Source organism: Grampus griseus (assembly GCF_964374135.1).
Source record: "Grampus griseus genome assembly, chromosome: 20".
Lineage (NCBI taxonomy): Eukaryota > Metazoa > Chordata > Mammalia > Artiodactyla > Delphinidae > Grampus > Grampus griseus.
In genome coordinates this window covers 43,185,178-43,202,354 of record NC_139014.1, presented here as the reverse complement: position 1 = coordinate 43,202,354, position 17,177 = coordinate 43,185,178, and the positions used below count along the sequence as shown (strand labels likewise).

General features: G+C 43.0%; 1 protein-coding gene across 1 annotated transcript in view; it reads left to right on the top strand.

The window, feature by feature from the left end:
* The window catches only part of DNAH9 (dynein axonemal heavy chain 9), a gene marked incomplete at both ends in the record, with an annotated part of 299,172 nt that overhangs the window by 192,095 nt on the left and 89,900 nt on the right, over positions 1-17,177 (top strand). The window contains 4 exons of the mRNA XM_082678963.1: positions 2,583-2,725; positions 3,105-3,266; positions 3,451-3,684; positions 13,326-13,586. Of these exons, the coding sequence (XP_082535089.1) occupies positions 2,583-2,725; positions 3,105-3,266; positions 3,451-3,684; positions 13,326-13,586 (800 nt within the window). The remainder of the gene's footprint in view (positions 1-2,582; positions 2,726-3,104; positions 3,267-3,450; positions 3,685-13,325; positions 13,587-17,177) is intronic.

The window sequence follows — 17,177 nt, the reverse complement described above, 5'->3', positions numbered from 1 at the left end:
CCAAACCACCCACCTTGGAGGACCTCACCCAAGTCCACAGGAAACAGAACAGATAGTGGCTCCAGTGGCTTCTTCCCGCTCTAACATTTCTACGATGCTAACATTTCTTTGTTGGCTATGGAGGAAGGAAGAAGCACGCTGGTGTGCAGAACTTCAAAGGGGAGCTTGTATATGACTTCAGGTCCACGTAGCTTCAACATCTACCTAAAGCCTTGTCCTGGAAATAGGAAAGAGCTTTTCTGATAGCCATAGAATATCCTGGAGTGAACCACATTCATCTTTACCTCCTATCCAGTGTTCCAGGATTTAACTGCACCAGTGCTTCCTTCATTCTTACATCCCTTAAGCTCATTTCTCTCCTTGAGAAAACTTAATGCCATTCACTATCGGCCTCACTACTACCTTTACAGCTCCCAGTCTGTCTGCATTTCTTTGCAGTTTTCTTCATTCTTCCTTTCCAAGGCCAACTCTTCCATGTGAGCTAGGGGCCCACCAGCTGGTTCTTAATTCAGAATTTTGCTTTATTCTATCCCCTCTTTCAATTTCTGACTCTCCCTCACAGTTTTCACATTCTCACCACCCACATTTACTTTTTCCTTTTATGTTTTTCTATATTTGTTTACAAAACATGTTGGGATACAGAAAGCAATAAAACAAACACCCATGCAATTATGAACAATGTTGCAAAGTAGAAACATCTGATGTGTGCAAGCAGAGTTGCTTTACAACAGATGCCCAAAACATGGATTGTTAAATTGTCTGGTATGTGCATTTCAAGTTTACTGAAAAGTGCCTGTTGCCCTCCCGAGTAGTTGTACAGATTTATTCTCTGCTTGAATACCTGTTTCCTCCTAACCTCACCAACACTTGGTTTATCTAACATACTAGTTTTTGCCAAAGGATATAAAATGGAATCTCATTTTTGTCCTTTCCCTTCTTACCTGTGACATTGGAGCATCTTTTCAAGTGCTTATTGGCTATTCACCTTATGTTAGTTGCCTTTTTATACAGTTTGCCCTTTTGCTCTTCTGTTCTTTCTTTTTCTTATGGATTTGTAAGAGTCCTTTGTATATTCTGGATCCTAACCCTTTGTTCATCATGTAGGTCATAAATGTCTTTTTGGAAGTCTGTATCTGAATTTTGTCATGCTGATTTCGTTTAAATTTTGTAAAACTTAGTCTTTTTATGTTTTGTGCTTTTTGTGCTCTATTTCAGAAATTGTGTCCTATCCAACACCGTAAAAATAATCTTTTGTATTTTATCTATAAAATATTACTGTTTCATATTCATGTCTTTAATCCACCTGGAATGTATTTTTGCTTGGTATTCTAATTTTATTTTTTGATATTAGTATTGAATTATCCTAACATCACTTATTGATTTGTTCATCCTTTTTTAGCATACTGATTTTGAATATGAATTTCCTGTTTACATCTGGGTCCGTTTCTAGGTGTTTCACTCATTATTCTATTTATTTACCCAAGTACCAATTTCACATTGTTTTAACTAACATAGCTTTATAAGGAGACTTGATTTCTGATAGAACAAATCCTTTCTTCTCGTTCTTCACAGTATCATTGCCATTCCTTACCCTTTGCTCTTCCATATAAATTTTAGAATATGATTGAAAAAGAAACCCATTTGATTTTTGGGGGGCGGGGAATTGCATCTTTGTGATACTGGTAATACTGAGTCATCCACCCATGAGCAGAGTATTTCTCTCCATTTATTTTGGATTTTATTTATGCCCTTCAGTAATGTTATAGTTTTTACATCAAGATCTTGCACATCTTTTTATATATTTATTACTGCCTGTCTTATAGTTTTTGCTGGTATTCTAAATACCTTTTGCTGGTATTCTAAATAGCTGGTTATTCTAAATAACTTTTTTGCTTGTATTCTAAATAAAATAACTCTTTTTTTCGCTGAAGTACAAAAGTGCCATTTTATTTCCAATATTGATTTTGTATCCAGCAAGCTTGTTGTTTAACACACTTACGAGTTCTGATTGTTTATGTGTATATTCTCTTAGATTTCCTATTTAGAAAATTAGATTTTGATGATAATAGTTTTATTATTTCCTTAACTATCCATATAAATTTTATTTCTTTTCCTTGACTTGTTAGCTAGGACATTTGTATAATGTTGACTAGAAAACATGAATAGCAGTCATGCTTGTCGTGTTCTTAATTCAAAAGAGAATATTTTAGTATTTCACCGGTAAACAGATATGATGTTTGCTTTGGGTCTGCGACAAATACCTATGATCTGGTTAAAAGAAATCTCAAACTAAATTTTCAGAAATTTTGTGCAGCTGTTTTGATGGTCATATCGTTTTACTTCTTTAATCCATTAATGTAGTGAATTATTCTCATAGATTTTTCTAATATTTAACCATCCTTGCGTTTCCAAGATAAACTCTAATTGGTCATCATATATTTATTTTTATATATTTAGTTGAGTTTTTAAAGATTTTTTCCATTATATACTGCCTCATTAATATGCTAGTTTATCTAACTTTCAGAACTTTGCCAATCTGGTAAAAAATAATAATTAAGGATCTGTGCTCCGATTCTTACCAGGAGAGATCCCAGATCTCTACTCTGACGATGAGGTTGAAAACATCATAAGCAATGTGAGGAACGAAGTCAAGACCCAAGGTCTTGTTGACAACAGAGAGAACTGCTGGAAGTTCTTTATAGAGCGGGTCCGACGACAACTGAAGGTACAAGGATTCTCTGCCTGGGGTAGACAGGACCAGAGATGGCCCATGGGAGCCTCTATGGATATTTTGGACACAATAAGCTGTACTTATTGATTGTCTTGGGAGTGAGTGGTTAGGGTGCAAGGCCCTTCTCAGCCTGAGCACCTGTGTAAGGATGCCCTTCTCACATGCTCCAAGGGCAGTGGCCTCCCTCTTGCCTCCTGAAGTCCCAGCATTTCTAATCCCTTGGCTCGAAAGGCTGCCTAGCATTTACAGATTTTTGTCTCTGTTGATATGCTTCCCAATTTCCTGGGAAATGAAGAATCCAAGGCCATGTCTGTCTCTCTGTGAGTACATCTTGGATACCTTCTTGGTTCTCCCCACCCTTCTGCCTTCTCAGGTGACTCTCTGTTTCTCCCCGGTGGGGACCAAGCTGAGGGTCCGCAGCAGGAAGTTCCCCGCCATCGTGAACTGCACAGCCATCGACTGGTTCCATGAGTGGCCACAGCAAGCCCTGGAGTCCGTCAGCTTCCGCTTCCTGCAGAACACGGAGGACATTGAGGTGAGAGGGCAAAGGAGACACCCCTCAAGCTCCTCTCCACCTCTGGGTACAAGGAACCCCACATCCGGCAACTCCAGGTTGTTGGAGCACAGCTTTCCATGTGGTGAAGCAACAAGCTGGGTGGGCAGTCACCTGCCGTCTTCATGGCCAGATGACCTCTTTATTTCCTGCCCTTTGATTCTAGCCCACAATCAAGCCATCGATTAGCAAGTTCATGGCTTTTGTCCACACAAGTGTCAACCACACCTCCCAGTCCTATCTGAGCAATGAGCAGTGCTACAACTACACAACCCCCAAATCATTCCTGGAGTTCATCAGACTCTACCAGAGCCTGCTGTGCAGGAACAGAAGGGAGCTCAAGTCCAAGATGGAGCGGCTGGAGAATGGGCTGCTGAAGCTCCACAGCACCTCCGCCCAGGTGAGCGACGTCCTTCCAGTCCTCCTGCCTTCGGGGGGCTCGAAGGTAGTGGGGGCGGCCCCTTTCCAGAGGACTGGAGGACCACAGTCACGGTCTGCCGACCACACACTGCTCTCCAGAGGCCCCGGTGCCATGAGGACAGTGCCCGTGATTCCCAAAAAGCTTTATCAGAGGTCCAGGTTCTTGCTGAACTCATCCAAAAGAGTTTGGGCGAGGTACACAAAACACAAAGGAAAACACACACACACACTGAGGAGCAAAGAGAGCAAAGAAGCAGTTTATTCAGTGCAGAAGTGAAAGTTACACACTCAAGAGTTCGGGCATCCTCACAGTGAGGGGCCCGCCACAGGGTTTTTTTTTGTTTGTTTGTTTTTTGCGGTACGCGGGCCTCTCACTGTTGTGGCCTCTCCCGTTGCGGAGCACAGGCTCCGGATGCGCAGGCTCGGCGGCCATGGCTCACGGGCCCAGCCGCTCCGCGGCATGTGGGATCTTCCCGGACCGGGGCACGAACCCGTGTCCCCCGCATCGGCAGGCGGACTCTCACCCACTGCGCCACCAGGGAAGCCCGTCGCAGGGTTTTTTGATCCTCCTTTTATCCTATTTTTAGCCCTTTGAATGGGTGGGGTCTTTGTGATTAGGGATGGAATATTCACTGGGGGAAGGTTGAAGGGTGGCCTGGATGGCACCAGGTTGCATCAACTCCCGGTCCTGCCCATTCATCTCCTGAAGCCACAATACATGCACTCTAAGAGCTGTTTTCCCTTAAATTCTCCCTTACTAGTCAAGTGCCACACGTGAAAGGTCGTACAGAGTCATCAGCAACCTGTGCATTTTTATTGCGCATGGTCTGCAGTTTTCATGGTCAGAGTTTCTTGTTCAGATGCTACGCAGTTTCTGTTTTAGATGCCGTTCCTCCATGCATCATGGCCTCATTAAAAAGCAAAACAAGGAGGTGATATTGCCCTCTGCCTAAGGCCCGGCCCTGTCTTTCCTGCCTCACCAGAAGCCCAGCTGAGTTCTCCAGTGGAAGTGCACATCCCCAGCTGCAGTTTGGCGCTTCCTCTCACTGGTACAGGAATCCCCTGAATCTCCTCTTCTGTCTTTCTGTTTATCACCTCTTCCTTTTCCTCTACTTTCTTTTCCTCTCCAACACATAGTCCTTTCATCATCAAAACCCGAAGAGATGAATGGCTGGGAGAAATGGTTGCAGGGTTATACCAATTTTCTTATGTTTCTGTGTCTTACCGTGTAATCTGTCAAAGAGCCATTGGAATCTAATTTCTTAAACAAATCCTGTCTCATATCATGCGTTCCCTCAAATGTTCCTAAGTGGTTGGCCATCAGAAGAAGGCCCCTGTTGTCTTGTCCTTGTTTTGTTTTTCTGGCCCCTGTTGTCTTGTCCTTGTTTTGTTTTTCTGCTTACTTTCTGGAACGAATCTATTTCAGTTAATTTACTGTCCTTCCCTTGAGAGCTGGGGACAGCTCTAGCGCCTTCTCTGCCCTGCTCATGCCCATCAAATATTGCTGGTCCCTCAATGGCCCCTTTTTGTGCTCTGCTTACCAGCCGCAGAGCCGGCCTCTCATTAAGGCAATGAAATTTCATGCATTTGCACAATTAAACTAAAATTGTAATCAATTTAATTCTTGGGCATCACATGTTGCTCTAGATTTCTAAGCCTTTCATTTACTGTCACTTTCTCGGAGCTCTGCCTTTGGAATAGCTCTATTGAACTTCCTCCTTCTGACTTGCCCTTTCTCCCTACTTCAGTTTCTTGATTCATAGACGTAATGTATCTAAAGGATTTCCGTTCACTTAGTGGGATGCAATGAGCCCTTGCAATCTATACACATGGAATTTCTTCTGCTCGGGAAATTTTTCTTCTATTATCAGCTTTTGCTCATCTGGTCGGGCCTCTCCTCCAGGAGCAATGATGAACTAGATGGGTTCCTTGTGCTCCATATCTATTATCTGCTCCCTCATTGCTTTCCATCCCTTTGGCCTTTTCCTCTACATTCTAGGAGAGCTTTTCAAGTTTATCCTCAACAATACTAATCTAATCGTGGGCAATATTGCTTCTCCTTCTTAGGCTTCCAGTGAAGACTTCAACTACACTATTACATTTTCGATATCCCCACAGACCTTCCTCATCTCATCCTTTTCCCTTTCCAACGTTGCTTTTTTATTTCAGCCTATTTTTCTGCAACTATATCACAGAAACCATTCTACCGATGATGCCGAATAGCTTTTCTGATGTCTTTTCTAGATCCAGTAATGGGTCATTTTCAGAGCTGCGTTGCTCATCATAGTCTTCTAGATGCTATTCCTTTCTTTGTCCTGTATTTATATAAAGACATTTTTTTCCTTTGTTTACCTCCCAGCATGGTGAGATCTGTTCAAACTCGATGTTTGTCAACAAATCGTATGTGACAATTATCTGTGATGCTACTCTCTTTCCATTAGTGTCATGACCAAACCCCCTTCTTAGAGCTACAGTACGCAGATCCCAGTCCAGGCCCTAGCAGCTTACCTGGTGCCCACCTTTGTCAGAGGAAGGTAGCGTCTTCTTGCCCCAGTCCCTTTCTTGTTCTCTCAATCTCTGAACGTCTAGAAAACAGCAAAAGATAGAATCCCAGAATGCAGTACTACCAGATTTATTTTTTACCATCTCTCAGCTCTTCCTCTTCCTGTCTCCCCCAACCTACAGTGCCCTCAGAACATTCTGTATCCCCACCAGCCCCTGTTCCACCTCCTAGCCATTTATCCTCTGGGAATTGCTGGTCAGTCTGTGCAAAGGACAATTGCTGGGGAGCAAACAATGGGAAAGGTGCTCTGACACTCACAGAGCAGTGCCCAGTATTCTGTCTTGTACAGACCCTGGGGCTTTGAGCAGACAATGAACGGAGTCTGTTTTCCTGTTTTAGGCAATCTCTGTTTAACAAGGAGAAGCCTGGTTATATACCGTGAGGTGAATCCAGCTCTATCTGCCATAGTCGGTGGAGAACCCTCCCGAGTCCTGGCATCAGTCTGTTTCTTCTCCTTCTGTCTTCTCTACTTGAATGAATAATACGTCTATCTACCCAGTTACCTACCCCGGCAACTGCAGTGTTATCTTAGGCTCCTCCCCTTCCCTCACTTCCCACATTTCAGCGTTAATACATTCTATAAGTTTTCCAAGTATCTCTCAGAGGTACTCTTCTTGCTGTGTTCCCCATTTTAGACACTTCTTACCCAGATTATTTTGATAAACTGAACTCTCAAGTGTCTCCCCCATCCCAAGCCTGCTTCACCCACATCCTCTTGCATCACCTATCAGCCAGACTCTTTGAGGTCACCCTTGACTCTGCTCATGCCTCTCTTTCTCTCACCACCTACAGCCAGTCCATCAGAAAATCACAGTTGGCTCTGACTGCCAACATGCCCAGAATCCCACTGCACCTCCTACACTGCTACTACCCTGATCTGAGCCACCGACATCTTTTACTTGGGTAGCTACGATACCATCTAACTAGTTTGTCTGCGTCCACTGTTGCCCCCTGAATAGTCTGTCATCAGCTGAGCAGCCAGAGTGAAGTGATCAATTTAAAGCACAGGTATGTCACTTTTTTGCTTAAAACCCTGAGATGGCCCCTATTTCCCTCATTACAATGAGGCTCCTCCCCAGCCCTGCCCTGTTAACTCTCAGACCTCATCTCCTAGTGTCCCAACCCCACGGCATTCCTCTTGAACCTCACCCCTTCTTTGCTCTTTCCTCAGACACTTCAGGCCTTTATACTGGCTGTTCCTCTCCCTGGGATGCTCTTCCCTCTAATATCCACTGAAGGCTTCCTCCCTCATCTCCTTCAAATGTCACCTTCTCAAAGAATCCTACCAGATGACCCCATTTTAAATTGCGACCCCACACCACTCCTGATCCCCTTATTCTGCTCTACTTTATCTTTTCCCCATAGAATTTGCCCCTCTCTAACAAATTATATAATTTACTTTTCATTATATTTATGTTTTGCGGTCTATCTCCATCTGTTGGATACAAGCTCTATAAGAACAGGGATCCTTGTCTGTTTTGTTTGCTGATGTATCCCAAGTGCCTAAAACAGTGCGTGGACAGAGCAGGCACTCAATAAGTATTTGTTGAATGAATGAATGAATTAATTAATTAATAACATTCTACTTAGTCTCCCTGACTATATTCTGACAGCACTCTAGACCAGCACTATCCAATAGAAACACCCTGCAAGACATAGATGCAAATTTAAATTTTCTAGTAGCTGCATCAAAAAAAGTAAAAATGAAGTGAATTTTATTTTAATTATATATTTTAGTAGTATATAATTTTATCACATATTTTAGCAACATTTTATTTAACCCAGTATATCCAAAATATTATCATTTTAACATGTAATCAATGTAAAAAAAGTTGTTAATAAAATATTTTCCCTTTTTTTCTACAAGGCTTCAAAAACTCATTTGTATGATTATACTTACAGCGCATCTCAATTGGAACAAGCCACGTTTTAAGTGCTTGCAGTCTGGAATGCTGCCAGAATACAGTAAGAGAGACGAAGTAGAATGCTACATTTTAAGCCACGTTTTAAGTGCTCATTAACCACGCGTGGCTGGTGGCTGCCAAGCTAGACAGCACAGCTTCAGACCAACCTCTCTCCTGCTCTTAGCGTGATCTTTGTTCAAACCACAAGTCTGAGTATTCTCTTCAGTAGGCCTTAATGATCTAGACATTGCAGTTCAGATTCTCTGAACTTTTCTGGAACTTTTTAAATTGCATATAGCTTCACTCTCCTCTTCCTCTTTTCTACTACCCTGAAGTCCAGCACTACTATTTGAAGTTCCCTCCAAACTCCACAGCTTGCTCACATCTCTGTGTCTTTATATATGCCCCCACCTTGTCAACTTGTCACTGTCAGGATCTAAAAATATTTGATAGCTCCCTGCCCAGAAGCCCTCTCTAAGCTCTGAGCAGTATACATTTCCTTCTCTATTTTCTCTATGTTCTTTGAATTATTCATCCTTTTTTTGAAAATTGAAGTATGGTTGATTAACAATGTCATGAATTAATCCTTGAATTATGTTTCTTCTCTTGCATATATCATGCCATACTGTTATCAGTTCTTCAAGGGCAGAAATCAGGATTCAGTTGCACATAGAATGTGTTCTATAAATGGGTAGATGGGTAGATGATAGATGGATAGGCAAATAAACAAATGAACAGGTTCTAAAATCACCTACAAGTTCAGAGAGTGGGTAGAGAATGGGTCTTTTGCAATTCTGTCACCTGATGTATATTCCAAACTTATTGATGGTTATATAATGATGATTCTTCTTGTAAAAATGGTATCTGGGGTGCCTAACTCTGATATAAACCCTTCATCTGGAATTATTCCTTTGGTAGAAAAGGACAGAAGTACAGCGCCATAAATCTTGGTATAAGGGTAATGACTTGAATTATATTCTACGGTATCCTTCTACCCAATTGTGACAGCTTTTGGTGTACGTAATCTGGTAGGAGTAGGCTAAATGGATCTTACAGCTCAGGCTCAGACAGACCCTGAATTTATTTGGCAATAATAGTAGTATTGGAAGTAGTAATAATGACAATAATTAACAATCGTATGGTAATCTAAAATTTAATAAACTTTAGACTTATAATTTCATGCTTTGATTCAGCTGGTCAGAATATAACTTTATTTTTCCGTAACTGAGTTTAACTTAGCTCTGGGTCCATCTTTTTTCCTTTAAGAGTAGAAATCTCTTAATTTTGCATTTCAGGTTGACTTGGTCACTTCAAGTTAAAAAGTCAGTCTTTGGAGGGCAGTCAGTTCTCTCCCGTGACACAGTCAGAGCCCCCCACTGTGACTGGGGCCTCCCTTCCTCTCTCACTGGCGACCTCGCTTCTGTGTCTAACTCCAGTGGGTTCATGAGGAAGAGGGTCTGTTGGCCGGAAGAAGCATTCGTAGATGGTGGCCCGTAGGCCACTACCAGTTCCCTGCAGATAGGATTTAATCCACAAATCTGTCTATCTGGAAACTTTTAAGTTCAGTTTATCTTGGGATTTAAAATAATCTCAGGCCACCTGAAGTTGACAGTTAATTTATGATGATGTATTTCTCAAGACCCTTTGGTTGCAAGTGAAAAAAAAAAACTAACTCAAATTCACCCTACAAGAAAAAAAAAAAAGATGAAAAGATGGAAAATACAGCAGGGGAGGGAAGGAGAAGAGGAGAGAAAATTTTGAGATTGCATTAGATATTTATCAGGGCCCTTTCGATGGCAACTAACCAAAATCCAACTAATGTTGGTTTAGACAAGACAACAAAACAAAATTTTTAAAAGTGGATTGGGACTTCCCTGGCAGTCCAGTGGTTAGGACTTCACCTTCCAGTGCAGGGGGTGCAGGTTTGATCCCTGGTCAGGGAGCTAAGATCCCACATGCCTCACGGCCAAAAAACCAAAAAAAAGCATGAAACAGAAGCAATATTGTAATAAATTCAATAAAGACTTTAAAGATGGTCCACATCAAAAAAATCTTTTAAAAAATAAATAAAATTAAAAAACAAAAAAAAAGTGGATTGATTCATATAACTGAAAAGTGAGGGATAGAGTTTACTTTGGACAAGACTGGTGCTGCATATTCACTAGATGTCCCTGTTCAAGAGGGCAACCCCCATGGCTCTGAAACCTCAGATTAGTATTCTGTCTGCTTTGCTTCTTTACCAGTATTTTCAGCCAAGTTCCTGGGTTGGCTCTGATTGACCTCTTTGGGTCATTGGTTTGCCCATAGTTGAACCAATCTCTGTAACTTGGATACTCTCATTGGCCAAGCCAGGATCCATGACAACCACCAAAGTCAGCCTCACCCAAAATACAAAGACTTGCGAAGGAAAGGTCTTCAAAGGAAAATCAAGCTATGTTACCAAAACATAGGGTTTTTTTAAATTATTATTATTAGGCAGGCAAACCTAACAGATATCTACTATAGATGGAAAACATCTATATCTAAGAGGAAAGCCTGCTTGAAGCCCAAATTCATATCAGAAGGTGTTGGGTGACTATATGGATTCTGAGTCAAGAAGGAAGCTATCTCCAGGCTTCCACTCCTCAGTGGAGTGTTTTTGGCAACTGATTATCCTGGACTCCTTCTCCTTCTTCTGGAGCTCTGGGGGGAGGTCCTGAGAAGCTTGGCCTCTCTCCGTAACATCATGTGCCTGGACCTCAAAGAAGAGAGGGTCTCTCACCACTATCCGGTCCTCACTGGACTCAGTCAGCATCCCCCCACCTGGCACATATGGTCAATAGTCATGGGGTCGGCAAGACTGAGAGAAAGGGTCTCATCAGTATTGGTGACACTTTCCCTCTTAATCCTCCTACCCAGGCGTGGGAGTGTCTAAATAAGACGAGACCCAGAATATGGCTCGAATGCTTTGAATAAGGGAAAAAAGGAAGACAAAAAATTTAAGTAACCTATTTCAATGTCCTGTTCTACTACATAAGAGCCATAAAATGACCCTGAGTTGTGCTTTCTCTGTAGCTTTGTGGGGAGCAGCCTACTTTTGACTGGTGGGACCCTCATGTCACTCCACGTCACAGCTTAAGGGCTATAAAGCTCCCATCCATAGTGCCGGTAATGTGAGCCTGAGGTCATAAGCCAAATCTGCAATCCGTAAAACAAACAACAATAACAACAACAAAAAAAAACCCACTTCAATTTTCTCAAATCTCCCAAGATTTAAAAAGGAACAAAAAGTTACTGGTGTGTTTGCTGACTGGAGTGATTATGTGGTTCAATCATTTTGATTTACAATTGCATCTTTGTCCTTGTAGAAATAACTCTCTGCAGCTGAACAACAGGAGGTGGAAATGGATTAACCTTCCAATGCGGGAACATAAGACGAGTTCTAGGGAGCAGGCCTTCATTTGAGGTTAATGCAAAGTCTCCAGTTTCTATGGATACACAAAATTAAAGAGCGTTCTTTTTTTTCTTCTGCCTTCATTTTCTTTTCTTTCGATCTGCCATGAAAAGGGATTATCAGAAGCTTCTAAGCCTCCGTTTTATTTTTGTATCATAAAGCACTGGGATCTGTTTGACGCGTTCCACGAGCTCTGAAGTAATATTTGGTTGTTGCGTGAAATAGACTTCAGGAAAATGAGGGACGAGAGTTCATGCTGCAATGTAAAGTTTATGGGCCATATTGCAAGTACAATTGGCTTTTTTACTTTCCAGAAATAGATGAGTCTTCTCCTTGCACATGAAAAAGCCATGACTTAGGCCAATGATTCTCAAACCTAGGCGGGCATCAGATTCACCCAGAGGGCCTGTTAAAACACAGATCTCAGGGCCCCATTGCCAGAGTTTCCGATCCAGTAGGTCCAGAGTGGGCCGGAGAATTTGCATTTCTAACAAGTACCCAGGTGATGCTGATGTTTCTGGTCCAAGGACCACATTCTGAGAACCATCACAGTCTACTGAACACATAGAAAACCATTCATCCCTCCCTAGCTGATCAGGGAAATAGAAGGTTTCCTGAGAGCCAACATCCCCATCACTTCATTACTGCCTCCAGATGCACATGAATATGGAGGCTGGGCAGGGAACCCAGGTGGTCAGGACCATCGGAATCCTTGCTGTCCCATTTCAACCTGGTCATCGATTTCTTGAAAGGATTGTGGAAATAGATGAAGACGAACCAAATGAGAACACTCAGAGGCTCTTTGTTCAGAGCCTGCTCTAGCAAGGGCGTCAGCCACCACTGTTCGCACTTTGGCAGAGACACAAAGGCAGGCAGAGGAGTGGGAAAGCTTGATAGTGGGAAGATGGGAACGTTCCTGGATGAAGGCTGTTGGCCCTTGGAAGCTGGAGGAGGGCTGACTGGAAGCAGGGCACCCTGTGTGATTGGTTAGGGGTGTGTGTTTGAATTTCTCTCATTGGTCCTACGTTGGAAGCAGGGACAAAATTAAGAAAGTTGTCAGTTATTAATCAAGTCCTGGCCATCTGGGGCTGATTGTTACAGAGGTTGTTATCTGTCTTCCTGGACTGTTACTTGGACAGTAATCTGACTTCCTACCAGTATGACCTATAGCAGGCTGGCTTCCTGAGCTGGTTATTGTAGATAATGGGCTGGTTTCCTGGGCTGGTTACTGTGAGTTCTGATTCAGAGTTCTACTTTTATGGTCTGGTCACTGTCTGTTCATATATTCCATCTTTCAGGATGCACAGTGGACACTCATTTTTATAGTTTGCTAAATCCTTGGTGTGTTCCACATTGGCCAATTTCAATTAAAGAATGCCTGGTTTTTATTAAGGGCCTACTATGTGCAAAGTGTTATGTTAGGCATGTGAGGTTTTGTAAAATATAGGCACCAATGTCAGTGAGAAGCAGCCTATGTCATTTGGGCATCAAGGAGAAAGGAAGGTCAGGGCATGTGTTGCTTAGAATCTTCCACCACATTTACTGCAGAGGGGAGAGGAAGAGGGAGTCCAGGGTTCCTTTTCTTTCCCAGGTCAGGGAGCTTGGTCCCAGCTGAGATCTCAGCTTTTCACCTTTGCATCAGGAGTCGGCATTCTTCTCTGCTCTGCAGGGTCAGACCCCCACAGTCATGTCCGAATAAACCTGCTGCTTCTCTGCTGCAGGTGGATGATCTGAAAGCCAAGCTGGCTGCCCAGGAAGTGGAACTGAAACAGAAGAATGCAGATGCAGACAAGCTGATTCAGGTGGTGGGCGTAGAGACGGACAAGGCAAGCAGAGAGAAAGCCATCGCAGACAAGGAGGCGCAGAAGGTGGCCCTCCTCACGCTAGAGGTGAAGCAGAAGCAGGAGGACTGCGAGGAAGACCTGGCCAAGGCAGAGCCAGCGCTCACGGCGGCCCAGGCAGCCCTCAGCACCCTCAGCAAGGTAGGAGCCGCGTCTGCGTGCTTGCCTATCCCTCGGGGGAGGAGCAGACTCTCCTGTGACCCAAAGACAACCTGCTACCCTCCTGTTCCAAAGAGACACAAAGGCAAAGTCGGGAGGGCTTGGCTGGGACCAGCTGTCACTGGTTTATTCATTAAGCAAATAAACGTTTATTTAAGCTGACTGTATGTCAGGATCCACGAGCCACCAATGAAATCCAAGAGACGTGAGTGTGAGAATCAGTCAGGACAGGAGAGGCCAACTGGTACAGCCTCCTCGCTTCACTGATGAGAAAGCCAGGGCCCAGAGAACTGACTTGCCCAGAGTCACAAACCTCAATGTTAGAGCCAGGCTTGAACTCACATCTTCAGAATCCAAGCCCAGGGATCTTCCAGCTATGCAGTCCATGGTCATTTTACCCATTATGTACTATAGGACACATGAGCCTTTTAGGACCCTATGAAAATATTTAAGATATGAGACTAAAAAGATGTCGTCTCCAAAATATGAGGAAAAAATTCTACAAAATCAAACTTAGCAAGTATTCAGGTGTCAACAGCATGCAGTTGTGTGTCAACTAAATTCAGCTCATATACATGACCTTTTGGTGGGACAACCATGACTCTTGAGATGCAGTCATAGGCAGTTTTATTCTGGTTCCCTTTAAATGTATTCTGTGTGTGTGGAGGAGCATGTGGTTACTACTTCTTCCTTTTATAGTTTTCACAGTTAACCTTCTTTCCTATTTGGATGACCATGGCTGAAGGGGTAAGGGAGGAAGGCGGAAAAGGGGGCAGACAGACCCATGTCACCAGGAGTTGGCATCAGAGAGGGATTGAAAAGCTGACCGTTTATCGGGATGCTCACATCAGCTCTTTGGAGACCCTCCGCCAGTCACGGGGATCTTTCCCTGCAGGTTGCTTTCTCCCCCTTCTCATGAGGGTCTAGCTATTCACTTGCCCATCACGTGGATGACTTACTTGGTCAAGGTCTAAGACAGCCTAAGCGAGGTGTGCCGTGCTAGCAGTCCCCTCTGCTCCTCGGGGACACCTGAGCCTCCTTTCTCCAGGCAGGCTCTGAGAGCATTGGCCACCCGTGCAGTAAATTACCCTAGTTCCACTGTCAGGGGACTAGCCTGGTATTCTCATCCTGTAGATTTCTGGGGTGTAGGTTAGATCCCAGTCCACTGTGTGATTCAAATTGTGCGGGAAGCGTTTAAGCTCTCTGAGTGGTCTCCTTAAAGCCCCCTTCTCTCCAGACTTGATGTGAAGTGCAAATGCCCCCCATCCTCTCTTAAAGGCAGAGTGGGTGGGACTCAGCAGCAGTTCTCACTAAACATTCTCTCTTAATCTTCGATCTCCTGACTCCTTTATACCCTCAGTGCAAGTGAAATGTTCAAGAGTCAAAACACTGTGGTCTATTGAAACCTCCTTTTATTAGTTCTGTGTAGCCAACTCACACCTCACTTTGGAAGGAAGCATCTCTTGACTTAGGGCCTCAGACAATCTGAGACTGAACTGGGGACATTGTAAAATCCTGTGACGTATACTTATGTATAAAATGTATTTAATGTGAGATTAAATACTAAATGCATCTTAGTATTTTTTTATGATGTGGAGTGAAAAGTCCCTAAAAGGAAGGACCTAGAAAGGCCTTAAGTGGGCCTCTACCCTAGAGAACACAAGATTCCTCCAGGAAAGTTTTGGGTATCATCAGGTGGACGGGGAATCGGAGGTGTAGCCCAATTATGCTACCACTTCTCAGCCTGAACCTGTTAATACAGCCGGGTCTGGGTCTCCCTGACCCCCCAGTAGCATCATCTCAACCGCCAGGCCTTTGATTAGACATCACTTCACTGCCGCAACCTAGGATTCCCTCTCCTTTCATCTCACTCTGTCTAAATACGACCCATACTTCAAAATCAAACTTACATTCGAGATCAGTCCGTCCCTTTTCTGATTTCCAGAGCACAAAAGAGAGACCACTTTATTTATTCACCCTCTTGTAAGTGCTCATTGATCATTTCTTGCCAAGAAGACTGATGTCTCTCATAAGATCTTTTGACACAGGGATTATATTTTCTAAGATGAGCTGAGTCCAAATCCTGGCTGAACTATTCACTGCGTGTGGCTCTAGGAATGATTTTTTCTTCTCTGAGCGTCCGTTTCCTCACCTGTAAAATGGAGGTAATAGTAATATAGTCCCCATCAGGTTGTTATAAGGATTCAATGAGATAAGTTATGAAAAGTAGCTAACAGATGGCAGCCATTCAATACACGTTTGTTGTGGTTGATGATGTCGTTATAACAATGTTACCTCGTCTGTTTCCACAACGCTGGAAACAGCAAAAGCCCATAAATACTCTTGGTTAATTTGTTGGCTGATTAGTTAGTTGATCATTGTTGGTAGAAATAATCACATAGAGATGTAACTCATGGAAGTAATGGGATAGAATTCTGAAAATAGCACTGGATTTGAAGTCTAGATATCTCTGCCACAAAGGGAGTAAAACTCATTTTTAATGAGTGCCTACTATGTACCAGGCAACATGATAGGTGCTTTCTTCTAACTGGCTGTGGAACCTGGCACTAGTCACTGAACTTCTTAATCCCTCACTTTCTTTCCTCTGTTACAAAGAAGGGGGCAAATAGGAATTAATGGGCTCTTTCTCTCACACTCTCATCCAATCTATTAGCAAGTTCTATCCATTCTACTTTCAGAATATATCTAGAATTCAAATGCTTTATATCATCTCTACTGCTGTCACCCTGGTCCAAGCCACCATCGTATCTTCATTGGACTATTGCAATAGCCTCTCACTTGGCCTCGCTGTTTACAGCCTTGCTCCAGCGCTGTCTTTGCCCATTGCAGCTGTCTGAGTGACCTTTTTAAGACAACAGTTTGACCACATCATCCCTCTGTTCAGAACCTTCCATTGGCTTCCCATCATATTCAAGATTAATTGACATAGGTGTATGGGTTTATTTCTGGGCTCTCTATTCTGTTCTATTGATCCATATGTCTGCTTTTGTACCAATACCATGCTCTTTTGATTACTATAGCTTTGTAGTATTGTCTGAAGTCTGGGAGGGTTATGCCTCCTGCTTTGTTCTTTTTCTTCGGGAAAAGAATTGCTTGGGCAATTCTGGGTCTCTTATGGTTCCATATAAATTTTAGGATCCATCATATTCAGAATAAAATCCAAAGTTGTCACCATGGCCTGCAAGGCCCTACATGATTTTGCCTGGTTCATCTCTTCTACTATACAGTCTACACCCCAGTCACTTCTCTTCCAGTTGTCACTCCAGTCCACCCACACTGACCTTCTCACCGTATCTGAAACACTTCCAGCACAATATCAGCCCAGGGCCTTTGAACGAGAAATTGCTTCTGTGTGGAATGTCTTCTCCCAAGTATCTCCATGGTTACCTCCTCTTTCAGATATTTGCCTAGAAGTTTACCTTATAAGGAAACAAACAATGAAAGTATTTATTAATTTCAGAAAAAAATTAAAGGTATGCAAACAAGAAAATATAACCCAAGGTAACCAATGTTTATAATCGTAGTCATGTATATACTGAATTTGAACTAAAA